This window comes from Dermacentor albipictus, chromosome 7, assembly GCF_038994185.2.
Source record: "Dermacentor albipictus isolate Rhodes 1998 colony chromosome 7, USDA_Dalb.pri_finalv2, whole genome shotgun sequence".
NCBI lineage: Eukaryota > Metazoa > Arthropoda > Arachnida > Ixodida > Ixodidae > Dermacentor > Dermacentor albipictus.
This window is the reverse complement of record NC_091827.1, coordinates 153,194-171,289: the sequence shown is the minus strand read 5'-3', so window position 1 is coordinate 171,289 and position 18,096 is coordinate 153,194. Positions and strand designations below refer to the sequence as shown.

Genomic DNA, 18,096 nt, shown 5'->3' with positions numbered 1-18,096 from the left:
TCCTCTCAATGTACGGCGCTGCCCCGACAGGAGGCGCGCCGCGCGCGCATTGGGACCGCTGCCAGGCGCGTCGCGGGACTCCCTCTCCCCTGACGACGCTTCGCCGTGCTCCCGGTTTAGATTACTATCTATCTCTCTGCCCGTGCCGATCACGACGTTTGGCTGGCGTAGATCGTTTCCCCTCCGAGACACCTTGTTCTTTGGTTCGTTTCGTTCGCTCAGGCGCACGTTTCGTTGCCGCGCCGAACGCTGCGTTGCTCGACGCTCACCGCGTGATAGGTGGGCGCTAAGTCCGATGCGGGGCGCATGTGCCGTAGCGCATTGTCTTATACCCCTTGGCGGGTCGACGGGAACGCTGTCGCGTCCCACTCTTGAAGGCGAAGCTTAAGCGTCCTCCAATTTTTGTTTTGGCTTTACCCTTCGCCGGTTCCACGTCTTCATAGAAGCTTTCGACTTTCTGGTCATCATGACTGGATGTGGGGGCGTAGACCTGTACGACCTTCAATTTGTGCCTCTTATTAAGTTTCACAGCAAGACCTGCCGCCCTCTCGCTAATGCTATAGAACTCTTGTATGTTACCAGCTATATCCTTATTAATCAGGAATCCGAGTCCTAGTTCTCGTCTATCCGCTAAGCCCCGGTAGCACAGGACGTGCCCGCTTTTTAGCACTGTATATGCTTCTTTTGTCCTTCTAACTTCACTGAGCCCTATTATATCCCATTTACTGCGGTCTAATTCCTACAATAGCACTCCTAGACTCGCCTCACTAGATAACGTTCTAGCGTTATACGTTGCCAGGTTGAGCTTCTAATGGTGGCCTATTCAGACCTAGGTATTCTTAGCACCCTCTGCTGCCTCACAGGTCTGGCCGCCGCCGTGGTCAATAACAGAAAAAAAATTACTGCCCATGTACCCTGTACCGATGGTAAACCAGCGAAGCTCAAATGTGCGGCTCCTGTGTTTATCACTGGGTTAATTCTGACGGTTTTTTCAAGTCTTTCTATATTATTGGTTATGCCTGTGTTTCTTAATGAGGTTACGCACGCAATTTGCTTGGGTTTATCACATTGTTTATTTGGAATGCCACACATTGCACTTCGCAAGATCACCATCATGGAAAGGGCAGTGAGTGGTTCATTGTGTTACTCCAGCGGGTCCACCAAATTCTTTCTGAATTATGTTACGCAGTTGTGTTTTGTAAAGCGTTAATCATAGTATTTATGACTCGGTTATGTACTTTAGTTACCAAGTGACACACCGGGGCTGCACATTTCATTTAATTAAATACAGAGACACATTTTTGAACCTATCGGGAAGTCGGAGAGAGACTGCTGCACGCGCCCTCTGCAGCGAGAGAGAAACGACGTCACTATCGGTCTAGCCAATGGCCCACCACACCTTTGCTGCGAGATAATTATGACACCATGATCTTGTGTTAACCCCGTCCCATTCTGTGTCCCTTTCTTGCAATAATGCGTAGGTAAATGTATGTTTTAAATGCGTAATCATTTCTATGTCTACCCAACAAGAAATTTCTCCGTCCATCATGTAAGAAAAATAATGGCTCACACCCCCCTAAACAATGGCTCATAGCCCTACACTAGGGTTTTTGTGATCGGACCATGAGTGTTTCGCCTAGGCATATATATACAGCTTCACTGTAAATATAATTAACACCTTTCTGCTGGAGACCAAGACGATCATGAGGCGTACTAACAAATGAAAGTTTTTTGAACATGCCGAGTAAATGCTGGTCGACAAGCAATAAATCGAAGTTACACAAAAAGCAGAAACAAAAACTGATGTGTGTCCATACAGATCCGAACAGGAACGCACCCATCTCTGAAAGTGTAACAGAGGCCATGCTGACACAACATTCTCCCAGTGTCCCTGCATCTACAGCTTCCATAACTTCTCTTGGCGGCCGGTCTCCACAGAATGCTAGCTTCTTCCTCTACAATGCACTCTGGACATCTGAGCGTGCATTGTAGAGGGAGAAGCTAGCATTCTGTGCAGATCAGCGGCCTTGAGAAATTATGGAAGCTGTAGATCTGAAAATGCTGGGGAAACCTTGTCAGTATGGCCTCCATTAGAAAGGGATGCATTTCCTGTCAGGAAAGAAACATTAATTTTTGCTTCTCCTTTTTGTGTACGGTTTATTTCCAGCCATCATTTACTCGGTGTGTACATTAAACTTTGGGTTGTTAGATCATCTCGGCCTTCTTGTTCGTCCCATGTGTTCTATGGTGCCGTTTGCAACCCGTCTATTCTTTATTTTATTAGACTGCAACAAGTGACTTTAATTGCCCTTATGATGCTTCTGTGTACCTTTTAAAATCTTTTGTTTGGCCGATGTAGCAAGAGTGTATAGTGTAAAGCAGTAAGAACAGGGTACGCTCACTGCTAATTAAATGGTTTATTGTCAAAATGCAGTGATCTATAAAGGTTACCAGAAAGTAGTACAGCAATAAAACTTTATAAAAACTAGTGCTTGATGAAACCAAACATAAAAACCGGAAAGGGAGAAAATACATAAAGATATACAAGTCCAGGGGAAACAAACATTGTGGTCACCAAGTGCGCATGTGGCTAGCTTCCAAGAAACTTTTTTTCCCAATGGCATAGAAGTGGAGAAGTGTGCTTGCATAAACAAGCTGTCAGTCTGTCTATTGGAATAAGAACAGTGTTTCTTGAAAGGTGCTTGCATGCAGGATTGGCAATTGTAATGATTTTTTTCCTGCACTTGGAATTTTTCTGCGTTTTTGTTTCTGTAGCATATTTAATCATGCTTGGGTGCATCAAGCACCAATTTTTATCTAGCCTTCAAATATTTCTTTCTTTTTTTCTGATAATTTGTATAACTCGCCACATTTTTACAATGAACCTTAGTTGAAAGTTAGTCCTCATCCATATCTAGTGTCATCCTGTTGACACTGCTTCATGCTGTGCACCCTTGCAATATTTGTGTTTTTGTGCGTGCGTGCGCGCACGCACGCACGTACGCACGCATGGATTTGGATGTGAAATCAGGTCCTTGGGTGAAGGTATCATTCTTCTCCTGTGCAGCCTCATGAAATCATTAACTATAGTGCAACAAAAATACGATGGACAAGAACGAAGTGAACGCACAGAGCGCTTCGTTCTTGTCCGTTGTCTATCTGTTGCGCTTTAGTTAATGATGAATACACACCAACTAGTCCAGTTTTCAGTTCTTGTGTCAGGCTTATAAGCTCGCTTGTGTCCTGGAATATCTGCATGGCTATGTATCCTATAATTTAATTCTTGGCCATGTACTTGCAAGTCGCCTGTCAACCTCCTGATTTTCCTGACAATCTCATGTGATTTGCAGGCCCAGACAGTTTCTGGTGAATCCATGCAGGTGTGCAGGGTGTTGTGCAGGGTGTAATTTGCACTACAAGTGCTGCTTGATTGCTTTCAGTTCAGCTTTTCTGGGTGAAGGATGACCTGGAATGTTACTCACTTATTAGGGGTTTAATTTTATGTAGTGTCATATTACTCTTACACTGCTATTGCCACATCGGTGTACTATATGTTACTGATGTTTGCTTGCATTTTCGTGATTAGCAACCTCCTCTGTGTGTTTGTCAGCTGCATATAGTCTCCTGGCCTAATTGTTTGCCCCATATTGCACGGTATGGGCCTGTTGTGTTTCAAGTTCAGGTGCTCTCGCGGTTGTTTCTGAAGGGAGAGGTAGTGATCTTTGCATCTCATATGCTAGATGGCATAGTATCTGTGGGCCTGGTTCCGAGCTCTTGAGGCACAGAATTTGTGCTGCAGGCTGCTACTTTACTCTGTCTGCGTGCTTGTTCTTTTGCTCTTTCTCATAGAGGTGTTCGAGCATGGTAAAGTCGGAAAGGCTTCTTATTACCAGATGCCTGTATTCGATCAGTGGTCTTTTGTGTGCGCTGCTGGTAGTTCATACCGTATAATACCTTGGACACAAGCACAGCATCTGCGATTTTCCGTAGTATCCACTCGTCCACCCCCCATGATTTCAAGATTATTCTTTATTCTCAAGATTATTCAGATTATTGTAGAATTTGCGTCCCGTGCTGGCTCTGCCGTCATGGTCTTACACTAGCTGAGGATTTGTGGATGTTGACTGGCGGGTATGTTTGTCCAGCTATGTGGAGCACAATGTGCAATCTGGGGTAGTTCTTGATTCTAGCCTTTTTTCCGACGTCGATGCAAGCTGACTTATCAGGAAGCGAGAGGCCAGACTGGCCAAGAAAGTCTGCAGTGTTATCAAGAGCTTATTGGATCATTCTTCATTTTTGTATAAGATAGCTTTCCCATAGAGTGTAGTACACCATAGGCTGTAGTACTTCTTGTAGTATGCCTGTGTTGTTGGTGTGGGTGGGCGAAATATGCCTCCAACTCTCACCTGGAATTTTCTGTCTTTCAGAAAGTTACGGATTAACTTAAGTGCTCTACCAGAAATTTTTTTGCTCATCGTTCCTCTTATTAGATCAGCATGAGGTACTTCATTTAAAAGCCTCTTCACTCTTTTCACTCTTTCATAAGCGGTATTACACAATGCCCTGCAATAAAGTTTATGCTGCTTATGGCCCACTCATATCTGCCAGAAGGGACAACTCTTGAAAAAGGTTTTCTTTGTGCTGTTTGTGCGACGTTGTATGAGCATTCATGTCTTGACATTTATACATCTACAGAACCAGCTTCCTGACAGAGTACTTGCTTGACCTGATTATGCTTATTTGCGCAGTGCTGTTGAACAATACATATTGATGGAATGAGCAATTACACACTCGAATTATCACGAAATATGGTTGTTTTACAATTGTTCCCTTTGCTTTCCATTGGTGTTAGATTTTGCATAAGCATGGGCCCCTATGCAGCAGTATTTGAAAATTTAAGGGTTCAATAGAAGGTGATCAACTAAATCTAAGTGCAATAGCTTTTTTTACCTATGACTCCCATCGAAATGCGACTTCCATGGCTGGCAATTCAACTCCTCGCCTTGTGTTAGCAGCAAAATGCCACAGTAGCAGGTGAATAAATTGAAGAACAATATCTTTGCCTATAGATTTTTTCCTTGCTTGTTTGTAGGTAAATCTTGGAATTAGTTTTTCATTGCAAAAAAGCAGTTTGTGGTCCTTTATTGAATAAACCACATATTCTGTATAGTTGAAATGCAGAAATTTGTTCTAAAATCCCCGGGTGATATGTTCTTGCAAGTAGCATGGTATTTTATTACTTATAAAGATAGTAATCACAACGGCAATCATTATATGGCTTTACACGCTAATAAATGCTATCACAAACTCCTTAGAAACTATTCTTACAAACATGTAAGGCATGAATGTTTCTGCACATTGATCAGCTGTGAACGTGCAAGAACTCCTTGTACTTTAAAGATTCAAAGTTTCAAAGGAAGGCATGCAACTGGCTGACTTCACTGCACAGTTTTGATTTACTTTTCTTTAACGTGTCGTTTTCTACTGTTTAATCCCCACAAGAACAGGCTGTTTGCCTGCTTTTCGCATTGTTGCACAAGTTTTACATCACTGTGCTGGAGGGAACGTTGTCACTGTGTCGCTAAACCAAGCGAATAATTTACTTAATTTACTAGCTGTAGAGTTCATTACCTTTCAAAGCAAATGTTAATACAGGTGCAGTATGGATACGAAGTGCGCAACATATTCAATGTTTATTGGTTTCTGTGCAAGAAAAAAAATTCTCCAGAGAACATGTGCAACTTAACGTGCATGTAATATTCGAAAACAAATTAACGACGCTGTTTATTCAAGCCACGGATTGAATGCTATCGTAGAAAAATCATTACGACAGCCTACACTTTTGCTCTGACATATTTAATAAGCGAGGTAAGATAACCTTTCAACATGCATAGGGAAATTCACGCTTGAAAACTGACAAGAAAACGCAACTGAACGGTACCGCGTTCAGCACAACGTTGAAACTTCGGTTACTTTGCTGTCTTGTCATTCGCCCTTGCCGAGGTTGAAATTGTTTAAGTTGCTCCGAACGCGCGATTTTTGTATGCTATTCAACAGAAGAAAATTGTGAAGACCCCAAAAGGCCATGTTGTCTCGTGGCACCTCGCAAAATTGTACGAAGCAAACGTGAACGTGCGCTTCATTTGCTGCGTAGCATGTCACCGAACTCGTAGAAATGGGAGAATGGAATCTATGGTACAAGTTTTTATCCTCCCCTCGTGTACGTACCGAATTAGGTAATCTGCGTCTCCGTGCATTGCACTTGTTGAGCGAGATGCCATTTCCCCCAACACAAGCCGGCGAAATAGCTCTCCGCGCAATTTCGACGGAAAACTTCAGCGATCGCTGCGACGGTACGACTGTGCGACCAACCGGTTAGTCGCAGCCGAAAATCGGGGGGTCGGCACTGCGACTGCGATTTTTGTCGCAAACGACGGAAATCGCACTTACGGTGCGACAAAAATCGCATCATCTGAAACAGGCTTTACTTAGATTATGACAAAGCGCTAGATTAAAGTTCTTACAGAGTTTACGGGCCTCTTTCTTTACTTTTTTTAGTCTAACGTCATTGCCTTTGACGAACACAATGTATGGCTGGTAATGCTTTGGTTCCGTACGCGCCTTTACCTAGCACGGTGAAACCACCTCACCTTCTTTGTCAGCCGGAACTAGATACAATGACTAATTTTTGAGGTAAGTAACATTAGCGTTAAGGACATACGGGCTGGCGACTGTAAGCGATCTTTCAAGTATGTCCACACCTTCAGAGATGCATCGAGGAGCGTCAAGGTCAGAAGCGTTGCTGTCGATACTCCTCACTATGGCGAGCAGTTCTGGCGCTGGCTTTTTTGGCAGAACGGCAAACTTTGGTCCTTTGCTGAGAACCTCCATGACGTTATTCGACAGGTGGACATTCCCGACCATGTTGACATTTCCGACCATGTGAACATTTCCCACCATGTGGACGGTGTTCTATAAGCTACAGGTGTCTTTTCTGGAAGGCAGGCCAGAAGTTGATGCAGAGCGATTGCAACGCGTTTACCACATCGACAATCTTCTCCTTTTTCTGCGACTGCCGCAAACCTCTCACCTTAACGTGTGAAGAGCCTGTTGACGGACGCATTAAGTTCTTAGACCTCACCCTTCATGTCTTAAGTACTCATACATGTTGGTGTTACGAGCAAAGAGGAAGGAAACCTCTTCCATACGCATAAGCACACTTGAAATCACTTAAGATGGGCATCATCAACCTGTGTTTAAAAAATGCTGTTCTGAAATCTTGCCAGCATCTTGTGCAAAAACATTTCGATAACCAGGTTTTGCGACTGTGCGCAGCTGGCTAGTCTTTACAGTTGCTGATTGCAGTGGCTAGCAACATCTTAAGAAAAATCAAAACTGGTAGTCCTGGTACCGCCTTGCAGCCATGCAGAAGTGAAAACGTGCTTGTGGTGCCGTATCTACACAAAGTCGGTCACAATTTGAAGAAAATTGTAGAAAGAGTTGGATTGGACGTTGTTTTTTCGGCCCCGCATAAGCTTTCTATCTTGTGTGCGAAAGTAAATCATACCAAGCAAAAACACAATGCTTGTGATACAAATAATCGAGAACACTTTGTTGTCCCACGTGTGGAAGGCGTAGTTTACTGCAGTACATTTTCGTACGGGAAAGGATATTTGGGACAAACTGGTAGATGTCTTAACGATCGCTTACGGGAGCACTCAAACAATTTTGACAAACTGGCGTAACCGGTCATCTTGCTGCACACTGCATACGCTGTGGCTGCAAACCTTTGTTTAACAAGACTAGAGTGATGGCCAGACATTCTGATCAAGTCACACGGGAAATTGTAGAGGCGTTTGAAATGAACAGAAACAAAGATTTCGTGAGCTGTACATCTGTCGCGTTGTCAGACAAGGAAATACTGTTCTTGTCGCGGTAGCGGTGGCTTGTTATACTGTTCGGCGATCTGTGATGCTGTGGTGACGTTACACTCCCTTTCCGTCGTTTATTGTAGGGTGCTATATATATGCTGTGACGAAGTACAATAAAGCGCCATTTATTAGTAGCGCTGTGTTCTGTGGTCCTCCTGTCGTGTCGTGCGTTTCTTTGCACTAAAAACTATTAACATGAAATACCAACTAGCCGACCAGTCTGTTTTGCTGAACTTCGTTCCATGCCGCTTGTCTATGCATGCGTCCGTGTGGAAATGGGCTCAATCGGGCTTCTGTACTGAGGTCCTGTGTTAGAACCCTGCAGCCGGACAATTTTATTATAGTTTATTGAATTATTTGTTACGCAGTACTTTGTTTGAAAGAACTATATGAAGGAAAAAGGACGAAGTTTAGGCAAATCAATGTGCTACCCATCATTCTCATGCTGGTTGAACCGTCCCGCTTGTCGCTGCTGTAGGCACTGGCGTCGCAGTTCCCTCTAGGAAATACTGTATGAAACTCTATTTCCGATGAAGGTTCCGTTGTTGGTTGCCTGTATAATAGTTTGATATCAACCAAAACAAAACTAACGAAAACAAACAGTACTAACGAAAACAAAGAAACTTCGTTCGGTATTGCCGGCGTTGCTTTTGGGCGCAGGCACCGGGCTACGTGACTGTTGTTTAGAGAGAGCTTTAGCTCGGGCGCTCCTATCTGAATACATGTAAAAGGAGAATCCGTTTTTCTCGGCAACAACTGCACCAAATTTGACAAGGTTTGTTGCAATTAAAAGCAAAACCTAAATCGTAGCTTTCGGTATCGAATTTTTGAGTTAGGTCGTCAATTTTTCATTAAACATTGGCAAAAATCGCACATTTTCAAAAAACGAAACTATCAAGTTTACAACTCTGTAACTCAACAGCGAAAAACGATAACACAAATCTGTGAATTGCATCTAATAGCACATCTAAAGCGGACAAAATTTATATGTTACACATGAATATAAAAAAATTTAGTAATATGGAAATACAGCTTTTGCAGAACCCTTGTAAGCAATGCAACAAATTCATGTAAGATGTAAAATGACATATCGAATTTGTCCGCTTCGAATGATCTAATGGGTGCCTTTGAGAAAATCGCGATATCCGTTCTTAATGCAGGGCTATGAATTTGTAAAATTTGTGCTTCTATTTTTTCAAACTGTCGAATATTCGGAAATTTTTAAACAAAATTCAAACCCTAAAGCGAAATTTCGCTTCTAGCAGTCACTAGAATTTACCTTTCTCTCTCAACTGCAACAAATTTCATTAAAATCGGTCTAGGGGTTATTTCAGAAAAACGTTTTTTGCGTTTTATGTGTATTTGAACAGGCCGCGTCGGAGTTGGGCCCGAGCTAAAGCTTCCTCTTAAGTGTAGCATACTACTACGATTCCACCAATGTGTGTCGCCACCTGTGCGAACGCACGCCGACTGATACTCTCTGCAGGATAGTCCTGTTGAAGTGCCGCCAACCGTGATTCGTCCGTCGTGCGCCTGGAGCGCCACTTACGTCACGTGCTTCCTCATGGTCGCCGTGACCGGCTCGTGCGCAGCTTTCTACTTCGGTGTGGACCTCTCAAAGTGGCTGTCTCCGACACGTGTTTGCGTAACCCCAGGCTGCCTGCAGCTGGCCGACCGACTCACGGCGTCCATCGACGCAGCCGTGAACCCCTGCGATGACTTCTACCGCTTCGCGTGCGGCGGAATTATCGGCGCGGCGGCGAACTCAACGTCATCGAAGTTACATTCGACATCTAATTCAGGGGCAGACTTTCAGGGTGGCATGCTGTCCAGGGTCCACGCCATCCTGACCAACTGGGCCCTCGAAGACAAGATCCAGACTCCGCTGCAGGCGTCCGCGTCCCTCTACCAGGGCTGCATTGCCGTGGTCAGTGGACAAAAGAAGGGTGTACGACGTCTGGTGCGTTTTCTGCAGAAGTGCCGCCTTAACTTCGCCAAGGCCGAGGACCTTGACACGGAACCGCTGGACTCGGCGCTGAATCTCGACGTGCGCTACAACGTCAAGACGCTGTTCGACGTAGCGGCCGAAGGTAACCAGCTCCTGGTGCGGCCCCGGCGCTCCCTGGACATCTGGTCGTCGCAGCGTCAGGCGCTCGTCAAGAAACACACCTACAGCGATTACCTTGAGAACACGTTCGCACTTCTGGGCTTCCCGACGCGCATGAAGATCGCCTTCATGGCTGCGTCCATTTGGGAGACTGAGGACGCGGTGCTGCGTCTCTTTGCTGGGGTCAAGCCGGATGAAGAGACACTCGTGACGTTCAACTATGTCGAGCCCGGCACCGTCATGGACCGTCCTGAGTGGAAGGGGCACCTTGGTCGCTTCTGGGACCGTGTCGCCGTCAAGGGTGCCTCTATGGCGACTTACCTCAAGCGCCTCTTCGCCGACCTCACGCCGTCGGCCATCACCCAGTACGTTTTTTGGGAGGTCGTCCGGCAGTTGGGACCCTTAGCTGACTATCGCCTGAGGTTTCCAGAGGAGAGCGTGCATCTCGTCGAAGATCGTTGCTTCCGCGTCGTCTACGATGTCGCCGGACTCGTACCTTTGGCGGTCGTTTTAGCGCAGGAGGTCAGCACCGAGACGATCCTCTCTGCCGCGTCCTTTCTCACTAGGATCGTTAGGAACTTGGGCGCGACGAACATGACCATACACGTGGTCGATCCGAGACACCTGTTGCTGGAGACGATATCAGTCTGGTCCAAACCGGCGTCCAGTCCTCGTCCGGGAGACGTCGTGGCCGCTGATAATTCGTGGCCGCAGATGCGTCAATATGACGAGGACGGCGCGTTCTTTGACTTCTACCTCCGCTTCCTGTGGACATCGCGGGAGCGGGAGTTGGACTTGCTCAACGCCCTCGTGCCGGTGACCACTGAGCAAGACCTGCTGGCGTCTCGCTGTGCTGTCGACGTCGGTAACAACCGGGTTACGGTGCCGACTTCGATGCTACTTCAGCCCTGGTTCTCGCCCGAAGTTCCACGCAGCTTCAACTACGCCGGCCTGGGGTTCGCCGTCGTTAGAGAACTGATCCGCGCCGGTATACATCTAAAGGCGCGGTTTGCTTCTATGTCGACCTTGGCAGGCGGCGACTGCAACCACACGGCTCGCGGAAGCGATAGTCGCGCCCTGGAGGCCCTGCTGCGAGTCCTAGGCCATGCAGGTCGGGAACGGAAGAAGTTGAGGCTCCCGGGTTTGTTGGATTCCATGAGCGAGGAGCAACTGTTCTTCCTCGCCTACTGTACGGGCGGCTGCCGTAGCAGCGACGGCACCGATAGCCACATCGGCGAATGCAACGATGTGCTTCGCAGCACATTACGCTTTGGCAGTTCCTTCCAGTGCGTGCGTGGAGTGCACATGAATCCGACGGAACTTAATCGCTGCGCCAACGCGAAGCCTGCCCTGAAGAGTCACCTGAAGTCACTCTTTAGCGGCCCTTTCTGGCATGACGTCGCGCGGAAGGTCGCGAACATGTGGCCGCATAACCGGACCTTGAGCCACTGACGATGTTGACCTTGCTTGCTTCGGTTGTTATTTTGTCCTTTTTTACATTGTTTATATTTCTTTCCATATTTTGTTGTTTTATCCCACGTGTGAACACACTGCACATCATATTCCTAGAAGAGAGATTTTCTACGTGTTGCGTTTTACTTTCTCGCTGATGCAACGAAGTTGAGATCCGTTATTCTGGTCTTTAGGCTTCGTCCATCCCAATCCTCTACCCGAACCATTGGTTTTCGAACGTTTTGTTGCCAGAAGCAGTGCGAATGGTTGTCCACAGTTATAAGAATAAGGTTGTGGAGGGGGGCTTCTTTCAGGCCACATTTGTGCATAAGGCTTAGGCTTGACAGTCGCCTCCCCATTGCTTGCCTAGTACGGCCGTGCTTTGGTGGTACCAGGACAAGCAGAACACGACAGCACAATGTTTAATAACATCATAAGAACGTTTACTGCTCCAGATGATTCGCTTCGAAGCAGGCTAGTTACGACCGAGACATTGACCGGTGTCGTGAGGCGAACGAAGGATTTACTAAATGCAACGATGTAATGCAAGGCCGAGGACCTTGACACTGAACCGCTGGACACGGCGCTGAATCTCGACGTGCGCTACAACGTCAAGACGCTGTTTGACGTAGCGGCCGAAGTTGACCAGCTCCTGGTGCGGCCCCGGCGCTCCCTGGACATCTGGTCGTCGCAGCGTCAGGCGCTCGTCAAGAAACACACCTACAGCGATTACCTTGAGAACACGTTCGCACTTCTGGGCTTCCCGACACGCATGAGAATCGCCTTCATGGCTGCGTCCATTGCCGTTCCTGCCTTGTTCCTTGCTTGGTCCAATTAGCACGTGGCTGGTCAGCGTTCGCGACTAGTTTCCAGGCGTCACCGCGAGGAGAGCCGTCTGGCTCCACGCAGGAGAAGAGAGGAGGAAGGCGTTTGCTCTCCTCGCTTACGTGTCGCGCATAGGAGCGCAGGATATTGTAAACCTTCATAATTGCCACAAGCTTCACGTATTTACGTCAGAGGACCTCGTAAATTGATTGTTCAGTGACGTTCAATACACGTTTCGAATCTGCTTTCGTTAAAGTGCATCTATACCAGGGCGTATGTTTACACAAGTTTTGCCGTCACTTACCACGCGAATTAGACTTGGTAGCCAGTACGAGCATATCGACTGCGCGTCAACAAATTTTATTGCGATATCAATTATATAGACGCTCCAAGCGTATTTCCGCCGTCGCCCTGAGGTTCCGTATAAAGTGCAAGGGCTATACACCGTCGCCACGTGCGTTACGCTGTATGTGCGACTGAAGGCATGGGAGTGGAACCGATAATGGTGGCTCATCCTCGTCCGCGCAAAAATTGGAGGACGCTTAAGCTTCGCCTTCAAGAGTGGGACGCGACAGCGTTCCCGTCGACCCGCCAAGGGGTATAAGACAATGCGCTACGGCACAGCAATCACTTACGATGCGCCCCGCATCGGACTTAGCGCCCACCTATCACGCGGTGAGCGTCAAGCAACGCAGCGCAGCGAAACGAACCAAAGAACTCGGTGTCTCGGAGGGGAAACGATCTACGCCAGCCAAACGTCGTGATCGGCACGGGCAGAGAGATAGATAGTAATCTAAACCGGAAGCACGGCGAAGCGTCGTCAGGGGAGAGGGAGTCCCGCGACGCGCCTGGCAGCGGTCCCAATGCGCGCGCGGCGCTCCTCCTGTCGGGGCAGCGCCGTACATTGAGAGGAGGGGGTCTTCTGTGTTTGCCGCAAGATGGCTCTGCGTGTGCGGAAAGCGCAGAAGAAATGCAGCGGAAACGCACTTCGCAACTCGTGTAATTGTGACTTCTGTACGTTACATGTTCATAATTACCGATATACACCGCAGTATAACTTTCCACGGCTCGTTTCGAAGGCAACACCGCATTCACTAGAGGCGCGTTTGCACCGCTTGGAAGCATCGAACTCGTGGCTGAGTGGTAGCGTCTCCGTCTCACACTCCGGAGACCTGGGTTCGATTCCCACCGGGCCAATCTTGGAAGTTGCTTTTTATTTATGAAGCGCCTGCCGTGATTTATGCCGTGTCGGCGTCGGCGGCGTAGACATGCCGCCGACGCCGACACCCGACGCCGACGACACCGGCTTTTCTGCGACACGAGCTCCTTAACGCTATCGCGTTAAAAGAGACGAATCGGCCAGGAAGCGCGCCGTCTCCACTCGTGCGCGAGGCACCCTACGTTGTGTCGCCTAGGAGGGAGGGGAGAGAAGAGGCTGCGGCGGTCTGCTCCGCCTGCAACTGCGCATGTGGCGGCTCCGCACGGTCGCCCGGCCCTATCTTGAGAGCGATATCTGCGTTGGGGGCAGAGTGCAGGCATGGCGAAAGGATTCAACAAGAGCGGACACTCTCATAGAGCCCAGCGGCCGAATTGGCTACTGATGAATACCTGAACCACATTTCCGGTTTCGATTTTCGGCGCGCGCATTTTAACAGCGGAGCTGTTTAATAGGAAGCTTTACCTCGGGCGCAACTCTGACGCGGCCTATTCAAATACATGTAAAACGCAAAAACGGGCGGATGGCAAAAACTTTAATGAGCAAAGGACCTGCGAGGTTGCCAGCCCGGGCTCAGGCCACCCGGGCATCATGTGCCGTGAGGCATAGCCTTTCCATCACTGCCCAGGCCCGTTGGATAGCCCATATAGTTGGTCGTAGTTCCGAGCTAGTCGGCGCGCTTAGCCATCGCTCCTCGAGAAGGTCCTGTTCTATGTTGTCCTCTACATATATCGATCTGATCTTTGTGCACTTCCATAAGATGTGTGCCATGTCTGCGTGTTCGCGCTTGCAGAGTTTGCAGCTCACGTGTGGGTATTGTGTTTAATTTACTCTGTTTAAATGTACTGGGTTTCGGAACGCTCTCGTTTGCAACCTTCTCCAATCTGTTTTTTGAGACCTTGTGGGGCTGTGGATATGCTTCTCCTTGTTTCGTATAGTGTGTCAGTATGTCGTGGTACGTGACCAGTCTGTCCCTGTCGTCTTCTATCGTTACTTCGTCGTTGTCGCCTCCTCCGTGTTCTCCATCGCCTCCGCCGCAGTCTTTCCCCTTCCCCGGGGGTTGCAGGGTGTTGGGCCGTCACTGTCCGAGCCGCGGTGGGTTAGTTCTCGCGCGGCTCGGTGGGCCTTCTCGTTGAGGTCGGGAGGGGCATTCGTGGTTACTTCTATTATATGTGCCGGGATCCACTTGAGGTATTTAGATGTGATTTTGCCGTTCTTGAAGTCTTCTGCTCTGCGGTTCAGTATTTTGGCCGCCTCGGTGGAGACGCAGCCCTTTGTGAAGTTCCTAATTAATAGCCGTATTGGAGTCGCTGATTATTGTTTTGTCTTGTTGCCGACCGTTGATTATAGCCAATGCGATTGCCGTTTCTTCCACTGCCTCCGACGATCTGGCCCTTACGGAGCCCGCAGTCACTGCCTTTCCTTCCGTGCATACGACCGCCACTGCGGAGAGGTAGTTACCTTTGTCAGCGCCGACACCCCCATTGTCGTCCCGGTATCGGGGGTACCGGGCGGCGTCTACGAAGAGCACCTCCTGCCGCGCGCCGTGGTTTATGATAATCGTTTTGTGCGGCATTTTCTTCTCTCGACATTGTGCACGGGGTGCATGTTCTTCGGGATATTTTCCGTGTTTATTGCGGCTCGCACGTCTGGTTGGATCTGCGCCCTGGAGCCGTTCATTCCGTGGTAGTTAATGCCGTTATTTTCCATGATTTCTCTACCTCCCTTGGTTCCCGAGAGTCTTTAGAGTTGCGCTATCATCTGTGCTTTCGCGATTTCCTCCAGCGTGTTATGTACCCCGAGTTGTAGTAACTTTTCGTTTCTTGTGTATTTGGGGAGACCCAGTGCCGTTCTGCACGCTTTCCTAATGAGCGCGTTGACCTTGTCTTTCTCGGCTTTGTTCCAGTGGACGAATGCTGCCACGTACGAGACGTGGCTGATCGCGAAGGCCTGAACGAGCCGTACGACGTTTCTTTCTCTAATGCCCCGCCTGTTGTTGGAGACTCTCTGTATTAGCCGAATGATTGCCGTGACTTTCTTTTCCAGGCGCGTTATAGTTTCCGCGTTTTTTCCCCTAGCTTCGATCCAGACACCCAGGACTCTGATATCTCGGAGCATGGGTATCTCCGTGCCTTTTCTCGTGGTTAATCTGATTACCCTTTTGTGTAGTTCCGCTACGTCTCTGGACGGTTTGCCTAGCCTCCTGGGGCGGTAGAGCTGTAGTTGCGATTTCTCCGGCGAGCATTCTAGTCCGGTGTCCTCCAGATGATTTTCGATTGCCTCCACCGCCCCTTGAAGTCTGTTCTCCATATCGCCCTCGCTTGCGTCCTTTGTGGTCCAAATCGTAATGCCGTCTGCATAAAAGGTGTGATTAATGCCTTGTATTTTGCTCCAGCTTTTCCGATAGACGATCATGACGAGGTTGAGCATCGGTGACACGACGGACCCTTGCGGTGTGCCAGCGATGCCCATGTCCACCTGAATGCTCTTTTCCTCGTCCAGTCTAATTCTGGCTGTTCTTCGCGTAAGGAAATTTCGGATCTAATTATATGTTCGTTCGCCCAGGCCGAGTTGCGCGATTCTGTCGAGGATTCCAGTGTGCTTGACCCTGTCGAAGGCCTTCTTTAGATCAAGTCTAAGTATTGCCCTCAGGGCCCGCCCCGTGGTGTCTATAACTTGCTCCTTGAGTTGTATCATGGCGTCTTGGGTGGAGAGCCCTCTTCTGAAGCCAATTGTGTTGCTGTGGTAGGGGTCGTTTGACTCCAGGTAGCCGTTAACTCTACTCAGGCAAGCGTGCTTCATCACTTTACCAACGCAGGAAGTGTAAGAGATCGGCCGCATGTTCAGGCTGTATCTCTAAGGATTTACCCGGCTTGGGGACGAGGATCACGACGGAACTCTTCCATTCGTCGGATGTCCCGCCGCTCCACCAGCACTCGTTGTATGTAATCTGTCAAGCGGTTCGTTGCCTGGTCGTCCAGGTTCCGGAGCATCTTGTTGGTCACATTGTCGGGGCCCGGAGCCGACTTGGTCTTGATTGTCTGCAGGACCGCCTTGATTTCTTGCTGGTAGAATCTCTGTCGAGGTTCGCGTTGGGAGAGCTCGAGTAGTTCCGATGTTCAACGGCTGGAGGTCTCTGAAGGTAGAGGTTGACGATTTCAACACCCATCTCACGGATGTTTCCTTTGTACCTGTGTCTGAGCTTGGTCATTTCCGCTTTCGCCGCTGTATTCGTGCCCGATGGGTCGAGCAGTTTCTTGAAGATCTTCCACGTCCTGCCCGTGTTGGTGCTGCTGTCCATGGCGACGCATACCTCGTCCCAATCCTGATTGCATAACTAGGCGCAGTCTGCTTCGATGATCTTGTTTAGTTCCGCGATTTTGCGCCTTAGATTGCGCCTTGCAGACGTTTCTGGGTGGATATTTTGGCCTGTACCAGGTGCGCGAGCCTGCTTTCCATCCGCGGAGAGTGACCACCACCGTCGTCGTCGTCTTCGTGTTCGCGTCGAGCCTCCCAGTCGTCCAACTCCATCTCGGTCGTGGCCTTTGCTACGTCCCGTAGCAGCTCCCCGTTCCACTCTTCTATGTTTCTTATGGGTCCCTGTGCTTTTTCGCCGGAACTTATGTTTTATTCCCTTCGTGACGGGGGCCTCTCCTAGGGCTATACTGAGTATCCTGTGATCGTCCCCAGGTCCTCGAAGGTGTTCTCCCAGGTGATTCTTCCGGCGCTCCTACGTAGCGTTAGGTCTGGTGTCGTGTCCCTATGGGGGCCGGCACCCACTCTGGTGTGTGAGGCCGGCTCGTTGAGAAGGGTTAGGCCGGCCTTTTCTATGAGGTAGGCCAGATCTTCTCCCTTCTTGGACGAGTGTCCATATCCCCACTGCTTGTGTGGAGCGTTGAAGCCACCTCCGATGACGAGCCTGTTGTCGCCTGCGATGGTCTTCGTTTCGTTAATTAAATCTTCGAAATTGTGTGTTAGGCCCTTTTTGGACGGGCTGCTGTAGACGTTCAGGACGAAAGTGCTGCTCTCCTTCTTGCTGCGTGGCACGACTTCTATGAAGATGTGGCTAATGTCCGTAATTTTTCTCATAATTCGTGGGATCTCGACCAGTCCTTTTTTGACTAATGTGCTCACGACTGTCCCTTCCCGTCCCTATTGTGCGCTGTTTGTGGGTGGCGTACCCGGCAATCTTGGCGTGGTCGAATGTTTCCTGGAGAATGATTGCGTCGAGCTTTTTTTTCTTTTTGCGGTGATTTTAATGTGTTGTGTCATCGTTGCTTTTTTGTTTGAGAAGCTGCGGCAAATCCACTGCCAGATGACGAGTCTTCCCTCTTTGGTCTTTATGAGATCTTTACAAAATTTTCTTCTCCAGCTCTGCGAGCCGCCTATCGTCCTTTAAGGCCTGCGCCTTCCTCTCTGCCTCGCTGTCACTAATGCGCGCCACCAGCATCTCGAACATTTTCTCCATTTTATCCGAGAGCTTCTTGATCATGTCCTCAAGGACGTCTGTATTTTTTTGTGCTAGGTCGGGGTCTCTTGACCTCCTGTGCCGAAGCCACCTGTTC

The 18,096-nt window shown here is 48.7% G+C and overlaps 2 protein-coding genes across 4 annotated transcripts in view; both read left to right on the top strand.

The window, feature by feature from the left end:
* Positions 1 to 11,657, top strand: part of LOC135918010 (membrane metallo-endopeptidase-like 1) — an 85,525-nt gene extending 73,868 nt beyond the window's left edge. For all 3 annotated transcript variants that reach the window (XM_065451674.2, XM_070521481.1, XM_070521482.1), the window contains exon 2: positions 9,418 to 11,657. In XM_065451674.2, coding sequence (XP_065307746.2) covers positions 9,418 to 11,490 — 2,073 coding nt within the window. In that variant the 3' untranslated portion in view covers positions 11,491 to 11,657. The remainder of the gene's footprint in view (positions 1 to 9,417) is intronic.
* Positions 1 to 18,096, top strand: part of LOC135918011 (uncharacterized) — a 93,640-nt gene that overhangs the window by 43,112 nt on the left and 32,432 nt on the right. The gene's annotated exons all lie outside the window — the stretch shown is intronic.